Source organism: Lepus europaeus, chromosome 11 (genome assembly GCF_033115175.1).
Source record: "Lepus europaeus isolate LE1 chromosome 11, mLepTim1.pri, whole genome shotgun sequence".
Lineage (NCBI taxonomy): Eukaryota > Metazoa > Chordata > Mammalia > Lagomorpha > Leporidae > Lepus > Lepus europaeus.
The window spans coordinates 107,541,514-107,566,355 of NC_084837.1; the positions used below are offsets into that span (position 1 = coordinate 107,541,514).

General features: G+C 45.8%; 1 protein-coding gene across 1 annotated transcript in view; it reads left to right on the plus strand.

Moving 5' to 3' along the window:
• The window catches only part of EFL1 (elongation factor like GTPase 1), a 143,431-nt gene that overhangs the window by 84,946 nt on the left and 33,643 nt on the right, over positions 1 to 24,842 (plus strand). Inside the window, exon 16 of the mRNA XM_062206334.1 lies at positions 23,751 to 23,882. Coding sequence (XP_062062318.1) covers positions 23,751 to 23,882 — 132 coding nt within the window. The remainder of the gene's footprint in view (positions 1 to 23,750; positions 23,883 to 24,842) is intronic.

Genomic DNA, 24,842 nt, shown 5'->3' on the forward strand with positions numbered 1-24,842 from the left:
AAAATAAAGGTAACATACTTTAAATGGGTCAGAAATAAGAGGCTGGTGCTCCTGGTGAGAGCAAAGCAGTAACACTAGCACACCTCAGTTTTGGAAATGACTCCATTCATGAACGTGGTCAACAGCTAAGGTCCCCACTCTTTCGCCTTTCTGTGTCATTCGGGACAGTGCGCGTTTAGCTTGAGTTCCCCTAGACAGCTGCAGGGCATAGCATTTCTGTTATGTTAATGACCTTTCCCCTTTGTAGCCTTTTGCCCTCACACCCTGCATTTTTGAGTATTAATTAAAGAAGGTTGCCCAAAGTAGGAGTTGTGTATATCAAAGCCTATGGATTGGGGGTGGCCTTTGCTTTTTATTATGTAGTGAGGCAGCTATGCCACTGAGGAGATGAGAGGAAGAGCAGTACCTCCTCCTGCAGAAATGGGGGTGGAGGTGGAGAAAAGAAGATCTTAATAAAGAAAGCCCAGAATCTGGATTTCAACACGTGCGCTGGAATTGATAGTAGCAGCTGTGTTTTACAGGGTCGCCGTGACGGACGGATTTCTCGCTGAGGAAGGGGAAGCGAACATGTGAGGATGAGTGGGGGTGAAGTCACACACTAGTGCCCAAGACAACTCTGCGTGCTTCTCAAGCCTGATTAATTTCTGTATGCAAATATACTCCTTAATCTCCTAGAGAAAAATGAAACTGTTTCAAGAATAGTTTTTCATAGGGTCTTGATGATGGCGATAAATAGTGGTATTGGAGTTTAGCTTAAATTGGCCTTTAATTTCAGTGAGTTTCAATACTGCTTTGTATACTGTTAGCCACTTATGTGTCTTTCTTTATTTTTCAAGATTGATTTATTTATTTGAAAGGCAGGAGAGAGATTTTCCATCCACTGGGTCACTCTCCCAAATGCCCATAACAGCTGTGACTCCGTCAGACAGAAGGCAGGAGCCGGGAACTCCATCCAGTGCTCCCACGTGGGTGGCAGTGGCCCAGGTGCTTCAGCCATCATCTGCTGCCTTCCAGGGTGTACATTAGCAGGAAGCTGGGTTATAAACGGAGTAGGTAGGCCTCGAACCAGGCACTCTGATAATGGGGTATGGGTGTCTCAAGTAGCAGCTTAATTCACTGCACCACCATACCCACTCTATTGTATTTTTGTTTGTTCATGTCTTTTGGCTGTATTTGTTAATTGTGGCATTTTTTTTTAGTTTATTGAGAAAACTTTTGTATTTGTTGAAGCTGTTTATCTTTGTTCTGATATATAATCTAAATAATTTTCAGTTTTTGACTTGCTTTCTAATTTCATTATTGTTTTTGCCATAGAAAGGTTACATATGGGTAAAGATGTGAGTTTTCATTTTTCTTTAGTAATTTCTTTTGGGTATTTAGAATCTCGATGTAAATTTTCTTTGGTTTTTAGCTTTTTTCTGTTTTCATTGTTTCATAATTATATTTAATAGTTGTATGTGTATTTTTTAAATTGATGTGAATTTTTATCCTGGCTTATGTGGTGGGCTATGGGTGTGATTTTAACGTAAGTGATTGAATGTTTGAACTACACAGATGGGGGAGTGGGGACACACACACCCACACATATGCATGTCTTAGTTGGCCCTAAGAAATTCATGGCTTCTGGGAGGAGGAGGTCTTCACATTTGAGTCTGTTTGTGTGCTCAGCAGAACTAAAACTGGGTTTGTCCCTGAGAGCCAGAATCTGCTGTGGCAGGGGATCTTAAGACCAATTTTCCTTTTGTGTCACTCAAGCTTTTGTTTTCTGTTAACACAGTCTAGTGAAGTGATGACTCCTTGTTTCTTAACCTCACTCTCCTGTGTGTCCTCTAATAAGAAAACTACACTTCTTTGTTTTTGTGATTACCCATAGTGTGACTGTGAGGTGCATGGCTTCACCCACTTCGTCCAGTCACCTCTGTCTGTTAGCCTATGGGAGTTAGACTCTCCCTCACGGTCTGCTTAGCTTCCACTTTGTCCTGAGTGTGGGAAGTGTTCCAGAACAGAACGAGACCGTGAGCGTGAAATGCTGCAGACACAGCTAGGTGGGGCTCGAGAGAACACGGCAGAGGCTCTGTCTGTGCCAGCTTGGACACTGCTCATCATCCCCTTTGGAATGTGGAGTTAGCTTGGTTTTGTGGGCGGGTGTAGCAGAGCCCTGATTTAAGATGAAGTGTGACTTAGGGGAGGATAGGAGGAATGGGCTCCATCTCCGAGAGAAATGTCACTGTGGTCATCAGCCCCCACTTTTACCAGGAAACTGAGCTTAATGGCTCCCACGCCACCCTGACTGCAGAGTTTTGTCTGCTCCATTGCAGAGTAACTTTCTTGGAGCTAATGATTGTGCCTGCATCACGGTGGGGTTGCTGCAAGCGTGTGCTACCTAAGCCATGGCCTGAACTTGCCTTCCTCTTACTTGTATGTCCACAAGGGACCGGGAGCCATGTTCACCGTTCAGACTCCTGTGCATCTGAGCCGTAGATCTTTTACACAGTAACATGGCAGTCCGAGCTCTCCAAGATGGGTGCTTGTGGTGATGGCTAACAATGTTCAAAGGCGATGAAATATTTTGGTTAAAAATAATCACTAACAGCTGATTCTGATGGTAGCTGGTAAGAACAGGTCCCTTTTCTTAACTATTGCTCAAGCCTGCTTCACGGTTCACCCACCTCTGAGGTCCCAGAATGCCACAGCCCTGAAAGGGGAGCCCTCCATTACTAATGCGCACTGCTGTGTAGTCTGCTCTTGGACTCATCTGATAACCTGGTGGTGTTCTTCTGGGCAGACTTCCCAGTGCACTGCACTTTTTAGGGAATCCTATGCTTAGTCTTGTTTTAATGTTGGCTTCAGTAACTCCCTCAGAGATGGAACCAGCTGCCAACTGACCCTGTTCGCAAACAGAGAGCACAAGGGCCTATTGTGGACCCAATGATAATATTCAGAATGGCTAAACTTTCAGGGCCTCAGAGCTACAGAGTGCATTTTATCGGACCATCCTTAGACATTTGCTATGCTGCCATTTCTTCCAGCTCCTTCTATCAGATGTAAGGAAAGTGGAGCAAGCTGTCGCCACGCCCATTCTCCTCAGCCGGCCCCTGCTACTGCCTGTGGCGCGTATCGTGGCATAGTCAGTAGCACCGGCATAAGTGGGCCAGCGGCTGTTAACAGTGAAAGGTGCCCTCGTGGTGATGTCATGACCCCCCTCCTAATGAGTCAAGGACGACTCCACAATAAGGAGATTAACTTCCTGAAAAGTGAGCTGCCTTCTACAAAACCTAACTTCATTGCCAAGTGTATGTCTATCTCACGTACTTAGAGAATTAGGCACATGTACCCTGCAATAGGAAATGCTTTCTTTGAGTTACTGAAGAACACAAGATAAAATTATTATGAAATACGATTATCAACTTTTCTTTGTCCCTGCATTTGAGAAATGGATAATTTTGCTACTCACTGTGTATAGCCAGAGGGCTCCTGGGGTGGAATTCTCTGGACAAGTCCTCCCACACAAGCCTTGACAAGGAGTGGGCTGTCACCTCCAGCTTCCCTCTCCTGCCCTGTTGTCTTTCCACCCCATAGCCTCTCAAGATGCCTGGTGCCAGAGCAGCTCAGACCCGGGCCTGGGTTGGACGCCCCATTTTTCCTGCCGCTTGTTTTTCTCGTGTTGCCTTCCCTGGCTGACCACCCTGCTTGAGTAAACCTGACTGCGTGCGTCCCGTTGACTTCGTGTCCTTCAGGCCCGTGCGTGTGATTCACAGGCGGCTGCTGTCCCTTTTCTGCTAGCCTTGTTCTTTCTGACAGACCAATGCGTCAGGTGTGGGTGACCATTTGTAGGATCTGGGCACTGTGCTCCAGAAAGAGCTCAGTTCGAGCAGCTGCCCACAGCAGACCTGCTGTCAGACTCCTTTTCACACGGATAGCTACCTAGAAATGGACTTGTGTGTGCAACTGCTTTTTTAACCTTAGTGTATTAGAATTATATGTGGAATATGATGGGAATTGGAAGGTTTTTGGGGGGTGAAGGGTAACTATGAAAAGAAATGATGGGGAAGGTGTGATAGCTGGCTTTCAAGTATTGAAAGGAAAACACAAATTCAGAAAGAAACTCCGGTTGTACAACAAGGAATGTGATTAGAATATCACACAAGACAGGCCAGCACCCTGACCCACTAGGTTAATCCTCTGCCTGCAGCACCAGCATCCCACTCGGCTGCTCCTCTTCCAGTCCAGCTCTCTGCTGTGGCCTGGGAAAGCAGTGGAGGATGGCCTGAGTGCTTGGGCCACTGCACCCCATGGGAGACCAAGAGAAGCACCTGGCTCCTGGCTTCGGATCTGCGCAGCTCCAGCCATCACGGCCACCTGGGGAGTGAATCAACGGAGGGAAGACCTTTCTCTCTGTCTCTCTCTCTCTCTCACTGTCTGTAACTCTGCCTGTCAAATAAATAAATAAATAAATGGTCTCCAAAAATAAAAAGGATATCACACAAGAAAGCCAGAAAGAACCTGAAGGGCGCACACGGTGTCATGTTCATTTGCCCACCAGGGAGCTCTGTCAAGCAGATGTTTGCACTGAGTGAGTGAATTGACAGGAGCGGGCTAGCACCCGTGCTCTTCGTCGGGGAGGTGGGCTGCGTGGCCGTCTCTCGTGGGGACACTGTGAGAGAGCCCGCCCTGCGGGGAGGTGGTTAAGCAGATGGACTGTCAGGCTGCTTCCACTTCCGGAGCTCTGATTCACCGTGCTGTTCTGTGTTGTCACTGAGGAGAGCACATCTGATGTGCATCAGGAAACTGGAATTGTTTTTCTTCCTGCATCCAAATCACAAGGCTTTCTTAGATAAGAGGCTTGATGCTTACTTTCTTGGAATTGTATGCAAAAAATGCAGAAATACCAGTTAACTATTGGAGACCACTTTTTCCCACAGGCAGTTAAATTTAGGACAAGTCTGTATATTGATGTTTTATACAGTGTACCATGTATGAGTGGAAGGAAAACTTCTAATAAAATCATAAGATTCCAGATGTTCAGAGCTTGAAGGACTTTGGAATACCATTATATCATTACATACAAGAATTCTGTAGGAGAGACCTACTTTATAAAAACTGACTGGTGTTCTTGACGGTTGGCCAGTCAAAATGTTGACTGGGGCAGGTGTTTGGCCTGGTAGTTAAAATGTCAGTTAAGACACTTCTTCCATTTCAGAATACCTGAATTTGAGCTCCAACTCTGGCTGCAAATGCTGGGATACAGCAGATGATGGTTCAAGTCCTTGAGTCCCTGCCGTGCACAGGGGAGACCTGGATTGAGTTCCCAGCTTCCTGCTTTGTCTTGGCCCAGCCTGGCTGTTGGGAAGTGAACCAGCAGTTGGGAGCTCCCTCCCTCTCTCCCTCTCTCTCTCTCTCTCTCTCTCTCTGAAAAAACAAAACCAAAAATTTTTTACCTACCTACCATGTGTATCTTCATACCAACTATATGAAGATATACCAAGTGTATTTCCTTATATTGAAAGGGGGAAAGATCTCATTCTTATTGTTGTTTTATTCTACCTTATTTAATTTTTTATTTATTTTAAGGGCAGAACAACAGAAAGAGAGAAGGAGATCCACTGATTCATTCTCTGAATAACTGCAATGGCAGGGCTGGGCCAGGTTCAAGCCAGCAGCCTAGAACTCCAGCACTGGCATTCCATGTGAATTCTGGTTCAAGTCCTGGCTATACCACTTCCAGTTCAGCTTCCCACAAATGTGCCTGGGAAAGCAACAGAAAGGGCCCAAGTGCTTGGGATCCTGACACCCAATGGGAGACCTGGATGGTGTTCTAGGCTCCTGCCCTTGGCCTGTCCCCAGCCCTGGCCATTGCTGCCATTTGGGAAGTGAGCCAGCAGATAGAAGATACCTCTCTTCCTCTGTGTCTGTCTCTGTCTCTCCCTCTCTCTTTGTAACTCCACCTTTTGAATTGCAATAAACTAAATCTTTATTAAAAATAAGTAAACATATGTACCTCAGAATATGTTATTAGTACAGTGTTTCAGAATTTGTTATCACATTCAGGTTTATCATGTTCTTTCTCATGCCTGAATTCATTTTATAGATATACCACAATATTTTTAAACCAGCCCCTTCCTAATGGAGAATTATTCTGCCACAGTCACTGTTATCCCGTTTCAGGCCGTGTTCCAGTGATGATCTGTGTGCAAGGTGGTGGAGGTGGGAGTGGTTGCGTTTTATTTTTCCTGTGGAATTTTTTTTGCCAGTTTATTCACAGTTGCTGATTCATTTTAATGAACATGTAACACCACTGGGCTTCATTCATTCAGCAAATATCCATGGAGGGCCTGCTCCATGCCTAGATGCCAGGTGTGGCGTCATGATTACGTGAGCAGAGGGGCACCAAGTCTTCAGTGAGTCCCGGTAGGGATGAGGACAAGGGGAAGAGCTTAGAGAACAGAAGAAAGCATGGTCCCGTGGTGTTAAACACTTGAGAGGCCGGCGCTGCCTCAGCTGGTTAAAGCCCCAGCCTGCAGCGCTGGCATCCATGTGGGCGCTGGTTCAAGACCCAACTGCTCCTCTTCCCATCCAGCTTCCTGCTAATGTGCCTGGGAAAGCAGCAGAGGGTGGCCCAAGTGCTTCAGCCCCTGCACCATGTGGGAGACCTAGAGGAGGCTCCTGGCTCCTGGCATCAGCCTGGCTCACTCCTGGCTGTTGCTGCCATTTGAGGAGTGAAGCAGCAGACAGAGGGTCTCTCTCTGTCTCTCCTTCTCTCTCTGGAATTCTACCTTTCAAATAAAAAATAGGGGCCAGCGCTATGGTGCAGCAGGTTAACACCCTGGCCCAAAGCACCAGCATCCCATATGGGCGCCAGTTCGAGTCCCGGCTGCTCCACTTCAGATCCAGCTCTCTGCTGTGGCCTGAGAAAGCAGTAGAAAATGGCCCAGGCCCTTGGGCCCCTGCACCCATGTAGGAGACCTGGAAGAAGTTCCTGGCTCCTGGCTTCAGATCGGCACAGCTCCAGCCATTGCAGCCATCTGGGGAGTGAACCAGTGGATGGATGACCTCTCTCTCTATACCTCTCTGTAACTCTTTCAAATAAATAAAATAAATCTTAAAAAAAAAAAAAAATAAACAGTCGAGAGTCTAAGTGTTGTCAGTTGAGGGGTTGAAGCTGGGATAGAACATACGAGCAGTTAGTGCAGTCTCCCAGTGTCCTTGCCTGATTCTGTTTCATGGTCAAGATGTTTTGCCCCTCATTTGTCCCTTCTTCAGTGTTTTGAAAGATTTGATTTATTTGAAAGTGTGAAACAGAGAGGGAAAATGACAAAGACATCTTCCATCCTCCAGTTCTCTCCCCAGATGCCCACAAGTGAGCCAGAACTGGGCCAGGCTGAAGCCAGGAGCCAGGAACTCCATCTGGGTCCCCTACATGGGTGGCAGGGGCCCAAGTACTTGGGCCATCATCCACTGCCTTCCCAGGCCATTAGCAGAGCAGCCAGGACTCGAATTGGCACTCCAGTATGGCATGCTGCTGTCTCAAGTGGTGGTTTAACCCACTGTGCTACAGCGCTGGCCCCTGATATTAATTCTTTTTTAATTTTAATTTTAAATTTGTCTTTAACAGATTCAATGTGCTTTGTAGATACAATTCTAAGAACATAATGATATTCCCTTCCTCCCCCCCCCCCCCACTCCCTCTCCCACCCACCCTAGTTCCTTCTCCGTTTCTTTATTTCTAGGTTTTGAGATGACATATTTTAAATCTACATAAAAGTAAAAAGACTTGATACTTCACTAAGAAGTTTAACAAGTTAAAAAGCAAAAAGACTCTAGTTTAGTGGGAATATAGACGAGGGCTATAAACAATTAAATGGAAAAATGACCATTTCACCCACAGACAGTAAATTTTAAAGTAATCATAGATCGTTACAACTCCAGTAGTATAACATTCTTAACCATTGGTTTCACAAAGTTACAAAGCAAACTTTTACAGAACTAGATTTCTAGCAGTCCTGATGCATACAGACTTTTCTTTTTTCTTTTTCATTTGTCTTTTAAATTTTAGCTCCCACATATAAGGGAAAACATACCATATATTTTTTTCTGGGTCCAACTTATTTCACTCAACATCATGTCCTCTGGTTGCATCCATTTTGCTGCAAATGGTGACTTTCATTCTTTTTTATAGCTGAATAATATTCCATGTGTCTATCTAACACATTTTCTGTATCCATTTGTTTGGTGATGGACACCTTGGATTCCACATTTTGGCTGTTGTGAACAGTGCTGTGAACCTGGCGGTGCAGTATCTCTTTGATACATTGTGTTTGAGTCTTCTGGGTATATATCCAGTAGTGGGGTTGCTGGATCACATGGCAAGTCTGTTTTTAGCTTTTTAAGAAATCTCCACACTGTTTTCTTTCTTTTTTTTTTATAAACTTTTATTTAATGGATATAAATTTCCAAAGTACAGCTTATGGGTTACAATGGCTTCCCCCCCCCCCATAAGTTCCCTCCCACCTGCAACCCTCCCCTTTCCCGCTCCCTCTCCCCTTCCATTCACATCAAGATTCATTTTCAATTCTCTTTATATACAGAAAATCAGTTTAGTATATATTAAGTAAAGATTTCAACAGTTTGCACCCACATAGCAACACAAAGTAAAAAATACTGTTGGATTACTAGTTATAGCATTAAATCACAATGTACAGCACATTAAGGACAGAGATCCTACATGATATTTTTTAAAAATTGATTAATTTTCTATGCAATTTCCAATTTAAAACCAAGTTTTTTTTTTCATTTTCAATTATCTTTATATACAGAAGATTGATTCATTATATACTAAAGTAAAGATTTCATCAGTTTGCACCCACACAGACACACAAAGTGTAAAAATACTGTTTCAGTACTAGTTATAGCATTACTTCACATTGGACAACACATTAAGGACAGATCCCACACGAGAAGTAAGTACACAGTGACTCCTGTTGTTGACTTACCAATTTGACACTCTTGTTTATGGCGTCAGTAATCTCCCTAGGCTCTAGTCATGAGTTGCCAAGGCTATGGAAGCCTTTCGGGTTCACCGACTTCGATCTTATTCCGGCAGGGTCATAGTCAAAGTGGAAATTCTCTCCTCCCTTCAGAGAAAGGTACCTCCTTCTTTGATGGCCCCGTTCTTTCCACTGGGTTCTCACTCGCAGAGATCTTTCATTTAGGTCTTTTTTTTTTTTTTTTTTTTTTCCCAGAGTATCTTGGCTTTCCATGCCTAAAATACTCTCATGGGCTCTTGAGCCAGATCCGAATGCCTTAAGGGCTGATTCTGAGGCCAGAGTGCTATTTAGGCCATCTGCCATTCTATGAGTCTGCTGTGTATCCTGCTTCCCATGATGGATCGTTCTCTCCCTTTTTGATTCTATCAGTTAGTATTAGCAGACACTAGTCTTGTTTTCCACAGTGGCTGCGCTAATTTACGTTCCCACCATCAGTATGTAAGTGTTCCCCTTTGTCCACCTCCTGGCCAGCTTTGGTTACTCTGTGTGTTGGATTTTAGCCGTTCCAACAGGGGACACACATATCTCATTGTGGTTTTGATTTGCATTTCCTTGATGACCGGTGATGTTGAGTATTTTTTCATATATTTGTTGGCCATTTGTATTTTCTCTTTTGAGAACTGCCTGTTGAAGTCTTTGCCTGTTTCTCAGCTGGATTGGTTTTTTTTTTGTTGTTGTTCTTGAGTTTTTCAAGCTGCTGATATATTTGGGATGTTAATCCTTCATCAGATAAGTAGTTTGCAAGTATTTTTTCCCATTCTGTTGGATGTCTCTTCACTCTGTTGATTGTTTCCTTTGCTGTGTAAAAGCTTCTGAGTTTGACATAGCCCCATTTATTTAGTTTTGCTTTTTTTTTGCCTGTGCTTTGGGGGTCTTGTGCAAGAAGCTGTCCCCTACACCAATGTCTTGGAGTGTTTCCCTTAATTTTATTACTGTAACTTCATAGTATCAGATCTTAAATTTAGGTCTCTTGTCCATCTTGTGTTAATTTTTGTGTATGGCAAGAAGTATGGGCCCAATTTCATTCTTCCACATATGTAAATCCAGTTTTGCCAGCACCATGTGTTGAGGGGACTATCCTTATTCCACTGTATGGTTGGAGCACTTTTGTCAAAAATCATTTGGCTATATGTATGTGATTAATTTCTGGCCACGCAATTCTGTTCTGTTAATCTATGTATTGATTTTTTATGCCAGTACTATGCTGTTTTAATTACTATAGCTTTGTAGTATGCTTTGAAGTCAAGCATTGTGATGCCTCCAGCTCGATTTTTCTTGTTCAGGATTGCTTTGGCTATTTTGGGTTTTTTGTGTTTCCATGTGAATTTTAGGATGGCTTTTTCTAGTTCTGTAAAGAATGTCACTGGTATTTTTATAGGGATTGCATTGAATCTGCAGATTGCTTTAGTTAGTATAGACATTTTAAGGATATTGATTCTTATCCATGAGCAAGGACTATTTTAATTTTAAGCTAGTCTCAGCCGTAAGAAGATAGTTGTAGGTAGGACAGTAATACTTATTTAATTAACCACCCCTTTGCCTTTCTGCAGTGTTGATTCTGGACATAGACACTGGGGTCTCTCGGAGTTACTGCTTCGTGTCTCCCACCGTGGTGGGAGCTCCTGGGCACGCAGCCGCTCTGGAGGCAAGAGAGCGGCCCGCAGCCTCCTTAGCCCTGCCAGCACCGCCTCCCTCCCCTCCCTGCCCCTCCTCTGCCTGCTGTGTTTGGCCGTTTCTTGGTCCTCCGTGGAGGGCAGGCCTGTGTGATTGCGACTTCAGCGATAGTGGAAAAGCGTAGAGATAGTGTATTTCCTAGCCTCCGGAGATGCAGCCTTCTCGTCTGGGAGATGTTGAGGAAACGTGGCTGGTGGAAAATCCCTGGTCTAGAAGTCAGGAAAGCTGGGCTTCGTCTGGCCCCGCTGGGGCTGTGGATGTCAGGTCAGCCTCTCCACACTCCGCCCTCGGATTCCTCACCGGTGAAGAGCTGGAGCTCCGGGGACTGCTGGAGCTTACGCTGTGTGATTCTGTCTTCAAATCAGGGAGTGTATTTTACAGCCAAACTATAAAATGTGTTTGCAGAGCGTTAAAGAAATCTCTGATGTTAACTACACAGAGGTCATTTTAGAGGCCTGTCCCTGTCTCCCGAAGGCTTTGCCCACTACTTGAGTGTACCTGGTGGCGCCCCTCTTCTGTCCCAGTACCATGAGCTGTGTTCTTAACGTGGAGTAGTAGTGCGACTAGTTACCCACGAAGGATTGGTGTCCACAGGCACCGCGTGATCTTCCGGGATTCGCAGGAGAGGCATTTCCAGAGAATTGTTAGAACGGGTCCATGAAGGTAATTGCGGTACTAAAGAAGAAGAAACTGGGCAGGACAGGTGACCCGGTAGCCAAGGTTTAGTCTCGAGAGGGAGGAGCAATGATGCCGCTTGATTTACTTGTTGGCCCAGTCCCATTGCTCCCCTGACTGAGGCCTTTGGAAGGCCCGAGTGAAACCTGGAAGCGCTGACCTTGGTGAGACCTTGGTCACAGCAGTGCCGTCACACCTGCTGAGAGAGGAGGCATAGGAAAGAAGCACTTCCACCACTCCAGAGATCCCCGCAGAACTTTGGCAACCTCCCCACACTGGTGTCCGGTGTCTGCGGCACGTGTCCACTTATGGGCCCGTGAGGAACACCTCTAGGATTTCCAGATGCATGGATTGGACACATCCCAGATAAAGCCCTGCTGGGAACATTGAGCCAGAGGGGTTTGAGGATCATCGTTAACATAGCCACACGCATAAGCATAGGCCGGGAAGCCTGCTGAAAACTGTGCGGTGGTTACAGAGTGGTTAGACTTGGCAGTAGCAGAGAGTGAGAGCGGAAGGAGACACTTGGAAATCCTTGGATTTTGTGAAGTATTGGACTTACATATACATATATAAGTACAGAAAGGTAGTAGTGGAGAAGCATGTGATCTTTGCTGGGAATTGGTTTATTTTCCAGAAAAGTCAAAGAGGCTGAAACCAAAAAGTTCTCTAAACCTTCTTTGGATGCCTTCTGGTGGGGATTTATAAAGGTCAAACTCTGTGAACCACAGAGTGTCTGGGGCCAGAGGGCAGGCAGACGTACAGGGCCAGGAGGAAGCTCACTTACTTCAACAAGGAAGTGAGCTGGTCGGGAACAGCCATGCTACAGAGGGTCAGCATGAGGACTTTGCAGTGGAAGACATATTTTATCCATCATTGCAGGATGTGGAGGAGAAAGACGGGAGGAGACAAGCCACGTGCTCTTTCCGTTGGTGCCAATTCTTTAAAGGTTCCGAAATGGTTTCTCTTTATTAGTTGTAGTTATCATCTCTAAAAGACCCAGAGACACTTAAAATAGCCGTGTGATTTGTGTCAAATAACGTTTTTAAGTAAACTTTGTTACATACTGTGTGCAGAGAAGAGTATGCAAATCTTCAGTGCAGCTTGATGAATTTTCATAAATGAGCATGTGCCAGTGTAACTGGCAGCCAGATCCGGAGGCAGGGCCTTACCAGCACCCCAGGAGCCAGTCTCGTTTCTAACTGTTGCTGTGTGTACCTCCACCCCTACGGCTGGCTGCTCTCCTGGCTTCTAACACCATAGACGAAGTGTACCTGTTTCTCTGCTCTGTACAACTTCAGTCATGCAGGTGGACTCCTGTTGGACTTCTCCCATCCAGCTTTCTGTTGTGAGATTCGTCAGTGCACGTGGCTTGATGTGTCCGTTCTCATTCTGCGTTGTGTGACTACCCTGGTATATTTGTCTAGTCTTTAGTCGCTGAGTATTTAAGTAATTTCCGAGCATGGCATTCGGCCTGGCGGGTCAGCCACCAGTTAGGATGCCTGTGTCCCACTTGGAAGTACCTGGGTTCAGTTCCCAGCTCTGACTCCTCATTCCTGTTTCCTACTAATGCGCTCCCTAGGAGGCAGCAGTAGTGACGCTAATGACTATTGATTTTTACCCATTTGTGAAATGCCTACTTGGTCTTCCACACTTCTTTTCTTGCCTTTTTCGTTTTGATCTGTAGACGTTCTGTACATATTCTTATCAGACGCCCTGGTTTGGTGTGTATATTGCATCCATATTTTTTCTCACTCTGTGCTGTCTCATGATGTCTTTTGATAAACCAAAGTCCTTAATTTTAATACAGCCCAATATTTTCTTTTGTGATTAGTGCTTTGTGTGACCCATTTGAGAAATCTTTGCTTAAGCCAAAGTCATTGAAGGGTCCTGTGTTATTCTTCCATGATCTTTTTCAAGTGTGCAGTTTGGATCTAGAATCCCCGTTTAGTTGGTTCCTGGGAAAGGTGCGAGGTGGATAAAGATGGTTTTTCCCATGCAGCTGCCCAGTTGACTCACAGCGTCACTGAACCCTCACTGCACTTGCGTGGTCCCCTCTGCCGTGGGTCAGTTTTCATCCATTTGATTCCATTAATGGCAGCTCCTTAACCCTTCAAAAGTTCTGGTAGCTTCTGTCTAGTAACATTTCATGGGAAGAATTAAAATTTATTTTTAAAAGATCACTCAGGGGGCCGACGTTGTGGCATAGTGGGCAAAGCTGCCACCTGCAGTGCCAGCATCCCATGTAGGTGCTGGCTGCTCCACTTCCGATCCAGCTCTCTGCTATGACCTGGGAAAGCAGTAGAAGGTGGCCCAAGTCCTTGGGCCTCTGCACCCACGTGAGAGACCGGGAAGAAGGTCCTGGTTCCTGGCTTCAGATAGGCGCAGCTCTAGCCGTTGTGGCCATTTGGGGAGTGAACCAGTGGATGGAAGACCTCTCTCTCTCTCTCTCTCTCTTTCTCTCTCTTTCTTTGCCTCTGCCTCTCTGTAATTCTGCCTTTCAGATAAATAAATCTTTAATTAAAAAAGTAATCACTCAGATTCTCAAGAGTAGCACTACTACAGTATATGCATTTTTACTTAGTTGTCTTCTATTTTTCTTGTGTAATTCTACTTACATAGAATTTTATCTTCTACTTCTGAGTAGTCGTGAAAATTCAGTTTATTAGTGCCTATGTAGTATTTTGACAGGTGTATCATGTATAGCCAGTCTTCTATTAGGCATTGGATGATCATTATAAAATTAAAACCCATAACTGCTGTACATAAAATCTCATTAGTGTTTGAAGTGATTTTAGTATAGAAAATTCACCTGACGTTCTCATTCTTTTCTCATTGATCCATTAAGTGAGAAATGTGAGAGTCACTTGAACAGAACTGCTGGGAAGGTTGCTTTTTCTCACCGGGAAGTAATTTTTGTATTGGATAAGATATTGACCTGAATTGAATGGCCCACGTTTGCTTAAAAATTAGTTTTCGCCCTCACGTAGTTAGTTTTCGCCCTCAGGAGTTACATTTCTCCAGCAGGTTCTGATGTTGGCTCTGTGCGTGGAACCTGTGGCACAGAAGGATGCAGGCGCTAGGACTGGAATAAGTAATCAGCAGTAGTGTGACCAAGTCCCTAAAACACTCTAGAAGCACTTCAAAAACGAGGTGCAGGGAAATCCACTGTGGCTGGCTGTCTTTGCTGTGTCTCCAGTGGCGCGCGCAACACAGATGTGTAGACACTCAGTGCTAACAGCTACTTAATAAGTCTACAGAGCACAGAGATTATGTGCAACCCCCCCCAAGCAGCTGCTTGGGGCTTACCCCCAAACAGCCACAGTTAAGAGTCTCCAGGACCCTCCAAAGGAGGAGCCCTTGGAAACGTGGTTGTTGCAGTGGGAAAGGACACGGGGGCAGCGTCAGGTGTCGCAGGTCTCGGCTGCTGCCAGGGTGGATCGTGCCATGTAGGGGCTGCCTGGGGGAACAGGATGGAACCCGGCCTCCAGCCTCAGGCCACCAGACTCCTCTCTCTCAGGGCCTTGGTTAACCTCAAGAAATGCCCCAGCTCCCTGTCTGAAAGAAATCCAAGACTCCCTCTGTGCTCACCAGGCACCGGCAGATCCGAGCCCGGAGATGCGGAGGTGAGCGCGCAGTTTGTCTTCCAGGGCCTAAGGTGCTGGATGCAAACGGAATCTCTGCCTGCAGCCCAGTCCCAGGGCTGTCGCTCTGTGGTAACTCCAGCACACGAGCATTCGGGGCACAGAAGTCACAACGGCTGTTTGTGCCTACTCCTGGTTCCTTTTTTTTTTTTTTTTTTAAGTCTTTATAAAAATGGTACATTTGCTAAAACCATTTGTTTAAATATAAAAAAGCAAAATGAAATGACAGTCGTCTTAATCCCCCCCTCCCAAGATAGCCACTGTTAACATTTGGAACTTACCCTCGAGTTCCTTTTTTCTATGCGTGTGCAGATATTTTTCTTAAATATTTAGGCATGTCCAGAAAGCTGCCATTTTAAAGTAGCTGTTAAAAGGTAAACTTTAAACATGAACTCAGTACAAGCTAGTTATTTGCAAATTACAGAAATAAGGTAAACGTTATGATCCTGTTATGCAGCAATCATTAGCTTTGTAAAATTTTGAAATGTTTCAGTCATTAGTATGATCAACACCACGCGCCCACCATCGGTTTTGCTCTCATTTTAATGCTTTTCTATAGCTGTATCAACTGCGAATCTAATGTAAGCGCTTTTATACTGTTTCTCTGCCTTAACTCCCGCCTTCTCCAGGAGTAATCGGTTGTGTTGTGTTTTCCTTCTCCAGTGCTTTTATTTGCCACCTTGGTGTATGTAAGCTGTGGGTGTGTGCGTGTGTGTAATTTTTAAACCGTGCATAATAGTAGGTACATTGTTTCACCCTGCATAGTGTGCTCTTTTTAGACTTTCTGTATGGATCCACTGTATGACTTTATCGTAATGGATGTATCCAGTCTTCTGCTGGTGGGTGTTTGCTGCTTCCAGTTTTGTGCCATCACGGTGTTACAGAACACACTTCCTGTGCTCGCTGGTGAGGTTCCTAGGACGGTGATTCTGCGGCCTGTCGGACCCAGATCATCTTTCTGTTGTGAATATTCTGACAGACTTCCACTGCACCACCCAGAAATGATAAAGAGAAAGTTCTCTTCCTGTCTGTAATTTCAAGTGCATCGGTGTAGTACTTTCTACTTATTGTGAAGAATAAAGAAGTCGTTTCCAGTAGCCAAGCTGCGTTTCAGAATGTGAGCGTTGCAGTGGGACTCCACCAGCAGGCATGGTTAAGCCGTTGCTTGCAGTCAGCACGTATGAGACAGTCATGAACGCAGTCTGATCCAGAGGCATGGCGTCGGTTCCTCAGATGCAGTGCGTGACTCAGATTTATTCTTCCTTTGAGTTACCACAATTCCATTCCTGAAAATTCAGTGTATGTGTGTGTTTATTTAGTTTTAAGTTTTTATTCATTTTATTTGGAAGACAGAGAGAAAGGTAGATCGTAATCTCCTGTGCACTAATTGTTCCTGAGCCAGGTCCAAGCTAGGAGCCTGGGATTCAATCTGGGTCACCCCCATGGGTAGCAGAGACTCAACAACTTGAGCCCTCAGGGCGCATGTTAGCAGGAGGCTAGAACAGGGAGTGAAGCTGGGACTTGAACCCAGGCACTCCATAGTATGTTGAGGATATCTTAACTAGTGGGTTAAACATCCGCCCCCTCAGTGTATATTAAATTGCAAACAGAACTTTGCTATTGAAATGCAATCAGATTTAAACTCAGGTTGTTATCAGTATATTTGTCCAGCAGAGTATTCAGAAGCTGTGTACAGGAGGTAATTCCTCGTCTGGGACATTCACACATCACCAGGTACTGGCTTCTGCCCTCCAAGTGTCACTAGTGGGTCCCACCAGTTGCTAAGTCACCAAGTGGGGAGGTATACTGGTGTTTAGGGTGCACTGCTGATACACTGCTGTCTTATTTAAGCACTGCTCTGAGAAATAAGACTAGACATGGGCTAGGTGAGTAGCACAGTGGGGCCTCCCTCGCTGAGTAGTGTGGAAGCTTTCTGTCACACAGCTGTAACACCTTCTGCTCCCCTCTAACCTGCTCTCTCTGCACAGGTTTGGCTGCTCGTGTTTTCTTCACTCCTAACAATTGTGATTGTATGAAGTAGTATCTTGTTTTAATTTGCTTTTATCTTATTGTTAATGAACTTGAGATTCTCGAGATTTTGTATATTTTTTGACTGCCTGGGACCTCTTTTTTTTTTTTTTTTTTTTTTAAATGGTCTTCTGGAAACTGCTTCTGTTCCTTACTTGTACTCCTGTTGGTTTGCTTACCTCTCCCCATGGATTTTTACTAGTTCTTTGTATGTCCTTACAGCTCTCTCGTAGACATGGCAAACGTTTATGTGGAGCTTTCCACTGTGTTTGTGGTGCCTTGTTTGGAAATCAGCGTAGGATAATGAAACCCAGGAGCCTGGGAGTCATGTGCCTTCCATTTGCATGTTCACATCTAGGTCTCTGATCTACACAAAAGTTATTTTTCTAGAAGGTGTTTAGTAGCAGTGCAGGTACGTTACCTTTTCCTCTTCACACACTGCTTGTTTCAGTGCTGTGTCTTGAACAGGCCCTTCTGCCTTGCCACTGTCGCCCTTCACTGGCCCCGCAGTGTCCTGGCCCAGCGCCATCTCCGTTCCAGACCACTGCCCCGTACTTCTGGTCCATCTTTCCCTCTGAAGTTGGCCACTCCCTCAAGGAGGGAGTTGGGGTTGGACCTTGGTATTTGTCTTGCACAGGTGCACGGCTAACAGAAGGAGCTCAGGGCCAAGGCCCTCTCTCTAGCTGCCTCCACTCGTTCAGAGTTTCCTTGGTTTTCTGTTTCTCTGAGCATTTCTGTCAGAATCTTCTGTATACCTGTGCTAATGTTATTACATCTAGAAATGACTCTGTTTTCTCTACGTAATTGGAGATATTTAAGGTTGAAGGGTAGAAGGAACCCAGGAATGATTTCTGGGTGTGTAAAGCCATGTCTCCAGTTTGTCTTAAACAGTTTTCCAGCATTGGTTTCAGTGATGCTAAGCATTTTATGCTCTAACGTGCTGAATCTTATATGTTTCCCATATTTTAAAAGATCATTTTTAGGGGCCAGCATTGTGGCCTGTGACACTGGCATCCATATGACTGTTGGTTCAATTCCCAGTTGCCTCACTTCTATCTGCCTCCCTGGTAGTACACCTGGGAAAGCAGCGGAGGGTGGCCCAAATAAATACTTGGGCTGCTGCCACCAACATGGCAGACCTGGATGGAGTTCTAGACTCCTGGCTTCCACCTGGCCCAGCCTCGGCCATTGCGGTCATTTGGCGGGTGAACCAGCAGGTGGAAGATCCCTCTCTGTCTCTCACTGTAACCTCTCTTTCAAGTAAACCAATCTCTTAAAATTTTTAAGAATCACCCCATTTCAGTTGGAATGAAGCACATCTGACAAGAGCAGCGCTTCCAACCAGGTGTTGCTATATGAAATACAAATGTAGGGCAGTGGGGTAGGCTGCAGAGCTCAGGAATGGGGCTGATCATGAACATGACTTTGTGCTTCACAAAAGCTGTTACAAGGAGCTCAGGGCCAAGGCCCGCTTCTCTAGCTGCCTTTGTAGTTAGCTAATTAACCATGCAGTTCATATCAAACGCTGCAAGAAATTCCAAGTGTGATTAACAAATTATTAATGAAACTGCCAATATGACCTTTTTTTTAAATTTATTTATTTGACAGGCACAGTTAGACAGTGAGGGAGAGAGAGACAGAGAAAAAGGTCTTCCTTCTGTTGGTTCACCCCCTAAATGGCCGCTACAGCCGGCGCTGCACCAATCCGAAGCCAGGAGCCAGGTGCTTCCTTCTGGTCTTCCAAGGACTTGGGCCATCCTCCACTGCACTCCCAGGCCACAGCAGAGAGCTGGACTGGAAAAGGAGCAACCGGGACAGAATCCAGCGCCCATTTGGGATGCCGTGCTGTAGGCGCAGGATTAACCAAGTGAGCCACGGCGCCAGCCCTGCCAGTATGACAATTTTAACAACCACTGCCACTACTTCCATTCATTGCATTAGGTTACAGCTGTAATCAAGCTCAAGTCTCCCTGATTCCGCATCAGCCTTAACACAAATGCATACTGACCACAAAAAACAAAACAAAACAACAACAACAAAAAAAACAGTTGCAGTTACACAATCCCTGAGCAGTGGAAATGAATGGGATGAGAATGTCTTTTCTACACCTGTCACTAAGGACACGTGCAGCCTAGCACTCACTCCTCACCCTCCACATCCTTGTCTCCATACTCCTGTGCGGCATGTCTCCACAAAGGCTGCCTACTTCAGTTTCTCTCTCCGCATGATAAAATGCAAAAGCAGTTACAGCTCTCTGGCCTTGTTCTGGACAGAGGGGCAAGCCTCTACCTGTTTCTCAGATGTGAGCAAAGACAGTAAGCATACACCTGTCTTTTAAAAAGAAAGCTCAACTTTTCATGTATTCCTTTTCCTCATTTACTGTCGTCTCCAGAGAAAAGGGCCCACTGATTATGATGTAGCTCTTTTAAGAGCTACTCTTAGCTTCAGCAGTTCCTATAAGAAGAAAAACATAATTATGACACAGTGATATCATTGCAGCAAGATTTTTTTTTCCCCTAGGGCTTCCAGTAACACAAGAAGCTAAAGGGCAGTTGCTTTAATGGACTCGTGTGGTTTGATGGACAGAACTCGACCCACCTTCTGGAGATACTAGCCAAGCAGGCTTGGAAAAGGCCATTCTAGTCGGATGGCCTGTCTGCTTCCCGTCCTTCATGACAAGAATTATAAATGTGGATTCTCTGATGCGCTCTAGTTGAGACAGAGAGAGCAGGATACGAGTTTCAGGAAAGGACACAGAACCAGAGCATGCAGTGAGAGCCAAAGGACTTGGGTGTCTTTGGATATCAAAGGCAGAGGAGCCTAGAGCAGAAGATTCTCTAGGCTCCCCCCAGGGACCTGCACTTAAGGAAAGACAGCCCCTGGTTCACGCCCCAAATGGCCACAACAGCCAGGTGTGGGCCAGGCTGTAGCCAGGAGCTTGGAATTGTATCTAAGTCTCTCACTTTGGCTCAAGCACTTGGGTCATCTTCCACTGCTCTCCCAAGTGCATTAGCAGGGAGCTGGATCAGAAGCGGAGCAGCCAGGACTGGAACCAGCTCTCAAATACAAATATGATATGCAATGGCTTACCTGGTGTGCCACAACGCTGACCCCACGAAGTTTCCTTGTTTGATTCCAGTAATCAATATGGCAATGAAAGAGCACTTTCCAAATCCAGATTTTCCTGGACGTAGCAATGCTGCTGACTGTCCACACAGCTCACAGGCTGCCCTGAAATGCAGCGTGTGTTAATGTTTATTCTGCCATCTTCCTCCCTGCCAACAGAATCTCATCTCAGATTGAGTCAAGTGTGCAGCAGCGTGCTGTTAAGAAAGAAGTTCTTCAGTAGAACCCCATTCATCTTGTCATGCCCCAAGCATCACTTCCATCTCCTGTCATACAAGATGCTCCCTTCAATATTGTTCATCTGTGGGGTTCTTTCTAAAGGACAGAATTTGGGACAGACTGGAAAAAATTGAGGCCTGACAGTGTTACAAAATCCTGCGTTTTTTTTATTGAGAAGAATGTGAAGGGGATGGTGCACAGCCCGGCAAGGGCCCCTGTGGCCCGGGGAAGGGCTCAGCATTGGCGAGCACTTGGATGTCTTCTGTCACCCCAGCCTGTGAGGCAGTGTACAAGCTGACTGATCCAGGTTTACTTGGATCCGAAAGGACTTGAGTCATGTACCTTCACTCAGACAACAGTTCCTTCCTAGTGTTTATGAAAAAACAAACTGGAATTCTTGGTGTCTAGCAAATTGCTTTAACTCCATATTCCTCAGCCTGTTCTCTTTTTCTGTCTCTTAGAATCATATGCCCTTTTTGATAAACATTAAAAAAAAATTCCACCCTCTAACCCTTGAAACTGACAATAAATTAAATATAATGACTAAAAACAAGTCAGGGCCATACTCATTTTGGATCCCCCCCCCCCCCCCCGAGCTATTGCTCCTCCTATCCCAGAAATTCTGAAATGATTCCCCGGAGAGAATATGCCCCTTCTCCCCCAATCCCAGTTGGAAAACACTTTAGAAAATGTCCTCTGTGAAAGAATTATTCCTCCTTAATTGTTACCATTTTGACTAAAGCAATGGAACTGAATATCACATGACTTAAGCAGAAAAAAGAAGGAAATATAATTATGTGGACATTATAATAGTACCAATTATGTGTGCCAATACAGGAGAACAAGAGAGGAAATACATAAAAATAAAAATAGTGACAACAATAGAATGGCTTGGTTATGGGTTTGCAATTCTTTTTTCAGAATTGTACTTGGTGGCATTATTTTTAAAACAACATGGATGTTTCAAGCTGTGTTTTGTATGAATATCAAATTGTGCACTTAGTAATTATCTCATAACATATCTAGAAATTCACAAAGTGATTTTTAAATCATTTTAATTTGACGTGCCTAGATCCCTTGGTAGTCTTTTTCCTAGGTTTTAACATTAAATTTAAAAATAAGTACAAAACAGTGGCATATAGAGCAGGTGTAGAATTTTTACTCACTTGGTAACAGAGCTTTTCCCATGAGTTTTGAATCTTAACTCGGAATGTTGTGGTATTGAGCTCCTTCTTTTCTGTTTTGAGGGCAGTCATAACCAAGTTAACAGACTTGGGCATATCTAAATAGCAAGAATAGATTCGGTTATTGGAGCTGCAAAATGGAGACCAGAAATTCCACGCGACAGTCTTTAGCATACCCTGGCCTTCTGCATCCTGTGTCCCTGGTGACGCGAGGGGAAAGCAGCGTTGGTCTTCGCATTGAAGCCACGCGCTGTGCGTGTGCAGGAAGGAAGTGCACGCTGGTGAGAGGTCAGAAGAGGGTGGGTGAGTTTCCTGAGGGCCTATTTACTGTGGATCTCCCTGAACACCAGGCCTCCCAGGAGATGTCATTTCTGAAAGCTATAGACCCAGATCTGTGACATCGTGGTCCCAGTGGGAGATGCAAACAAGAAGCTATGGCCAGGCAAAGACCTCTGTGTGCTGGGCCACAGGGTGCAGTAACGGGCAGTTTAGACATTGACCAGAGTAGTCCACTGGAAGCCTGGGGGACGCTTAACTCAATAGAAACTGGAGTCTGAAGAGAGCACACTCACTTGGCTGTGGAAGCTTTTGAAATCCTGTCCTGAGCTGAACAGAGACAGGACTGATGGTGTCCAAGGGTGAGGCAGGACAGGGTTCAGGGATCTGACAGAGGCTGGCAGAAGCCGGGTGCTGGTTGGTGAGAGTGGAGAAGCACATTTCCCATGACCCTTGGAGACTGACCTGAGTGGGGCAAGACAGGGTGGAGCTCTACCACCAGGTGGTGAGCAGTGAACTCTGCAACTTTCCACACTGTGTAGTCTGACAGCAGGAAGCCTCTCACGGCCTCCAGGGGCCTCGGCCTCAGGGCCCCCACCTAGCTGGCCGCTGCCCAGCCATGTGACTCCCATCCCCGCACCTCTGCCTGTTTTATCACCTGGGGGCAGTGGAGCTGTTCCCTTTGTTTCTTCCCTTCCTTGTTTCTAAGCTCAGATGCAAACATAGATGCTGACTAAATATTTGTCACCCTCCCCCTCGTATTTTCATCCTCTCGCTAACCCAGAAGCACAGAAGTGGCCCTTGTGAGTGTTTCTTAATTTGTTCTAAAATGTTGTCTTCTCACACTCTGGATGTGATTCCATGTGTCCTGCATCTCTCTTCTAGAACGTTCTCTCTGCGACCATCAGCCAGGAGCCTGAACTTGAGAGTGGTAGTGCTAGGATTCTCTTCTGATATTAGGGTGGCATAAGGGCCCCTGGGTTCATGACCTTCACATAATCTGAGTCTGAATTCCCTTTTCCCTTATGCAGGTGGAGCTGGCAGAAGATTGTTTCAGTAAGATACTCAGGTTCATGAAGTGATATTTTTAAAAAATCAGAGTTAGGCTGGTGCTGCAGCTCACTAGGCTAATCCTCCGCCTGTGGCGCCAGTACCCCGGGTTCTGGTCCCAGTTGGGGTGCCGGATTCTGTCCCGATTGCTCCTCTTCCAGTCCAGCTCTCTGCTGTGGCCCAGGAAGGCAGTGGAGGATGGCCCAAGTGCTTGGGCTCCTGCACCCCATTGGAGACCAGGAGGAAGCACCTGGCTCCTGGCTATGGATCGGCGCAGCGTGCCGGCCGTAGCGGCCATTTTGGGGGGTGAACCAATGGAAGGAAAACCTTTCTCTCTCTCTCTCTCTCTCACTGTCTAACTCTGCCTGTCAAAAAAAAAAAAATCAGAGTTAAAATTAGAAATATTCAGTTTTCAGACAGAAGTATCTGGAAATGGTCTTTTCTGTGGTCGAATTCAGTAAATATTCACCCAATGTGATGTACTAGGATTTGTGTATCTGGAAAACAAAAACTGGAAAAAATTTTGCATTTTTGTCAGCTGCAAACAAAATAACTTCAAAAACTTCAGAGGGAAATGAAATTAAAAATTAAGTTTATTTGGGTGAAAAAAATTTTTGAAACCCATGCATAGTTTTTCCGTAGTGCACATTTTCCACAAAATCTTCGAAGTACCCTCCAGGACTACAAAAGACACAGCATGTTCTCCACCCCATTCCTTGGGACGTTTTGGAAGTGGCTGTGACATGCACACTGTGTTGATTCTGTTGGTTTTTCCCGTAAATTCAGAAGCTGCGGTCCTATAATGACCCCTATGTGTCTTCTCCCTGCAGGGATAGGAGGCCTCCAAGACTTTGTGCTGAAATCCGCAACGCTGTGCAGCCTGCCTTCCTGCCCACCCTTCATCCCCCTCAACTTCGAAGCCACGCCTATCGTGAGAGTTGCCGTGGAGCCGAAACACCCAAGTAAGATGATCCTGTGTTTAAGAGCATGTAACTTCCATCCTCCTTTCTAAGTCCACCCATGTCATACTTGGTTCCTCGTGATCTGTTTCAGCAACTCTCCAAAGGGCATCTAACCCGTGTCTTGGGAACGGGGCAGGGTCAGGTGCCTGTGCCAGCCCGGGAGACTGTGTTCTTGTCAGTGGCAGAGACGGGGTGTTCTCTGCGTCTCCGCAGCCCTGTGACCATGGCACAGGAGGGTGGCTCAGCAGAGCTCACGTTTAACGTGAGAGCTTCTTAGCTGGAATCTTACCCCAACTGCTTGGTTGAGAATCCGTCGTCGGCCTCTTCCATCAGTTGTGCTGCGTTATCTGGTCTTTGGGTGTTTCCATTCTGTTTAGAAACTGCTTCCTTGGCCAGCGCCATGGCTTAACAGGCTAATCCTCCACCTTGCGGCGCCGGCACACCGGGTTCTTGTCCCGGTCGGGGCGCCGGATTCTATCCCGGTTGCCCCTCTTCCAGGCCAGCTCTCTGCTATGGCCCGGGAAGGCAGTGGAGGATGGCCCAAGTCCTTGGGCCCTGCACCCCATGGGAGACCAGGAGAAGCACCTGGCTCCTGGCTTCGGATCAGCGAGATGCGCCGGCCGCAGCGGCCATTGGAGGGTGAACCAATGGCAAAAAGGAAGACCTTTCTCTCTGTCTCTCTCTCACTGTCCACTCTGTCTGTCAAAAAAAAAAAAAAAAAAAAAAAGAAAGAAAGAAAGAAACTGCTTCCTGCTCCTTTCCCACTGGCTGTTGAGGCATCCCCATATTCCCGATCAGAAAATAACAAATCCGTAGTCTTCGGCGAATGCCCTTTTCCTGGCCGGTCCTTATTAACGCTTCTGTTTGGCTTCCTGTGACTTTCCCTAACCCCTTTTCCTCTGTGACCTCGCTGTTGCAGTGCTTAGTGTTGGTCACTGAGGAGCCGTCAGCCTGTGCTTT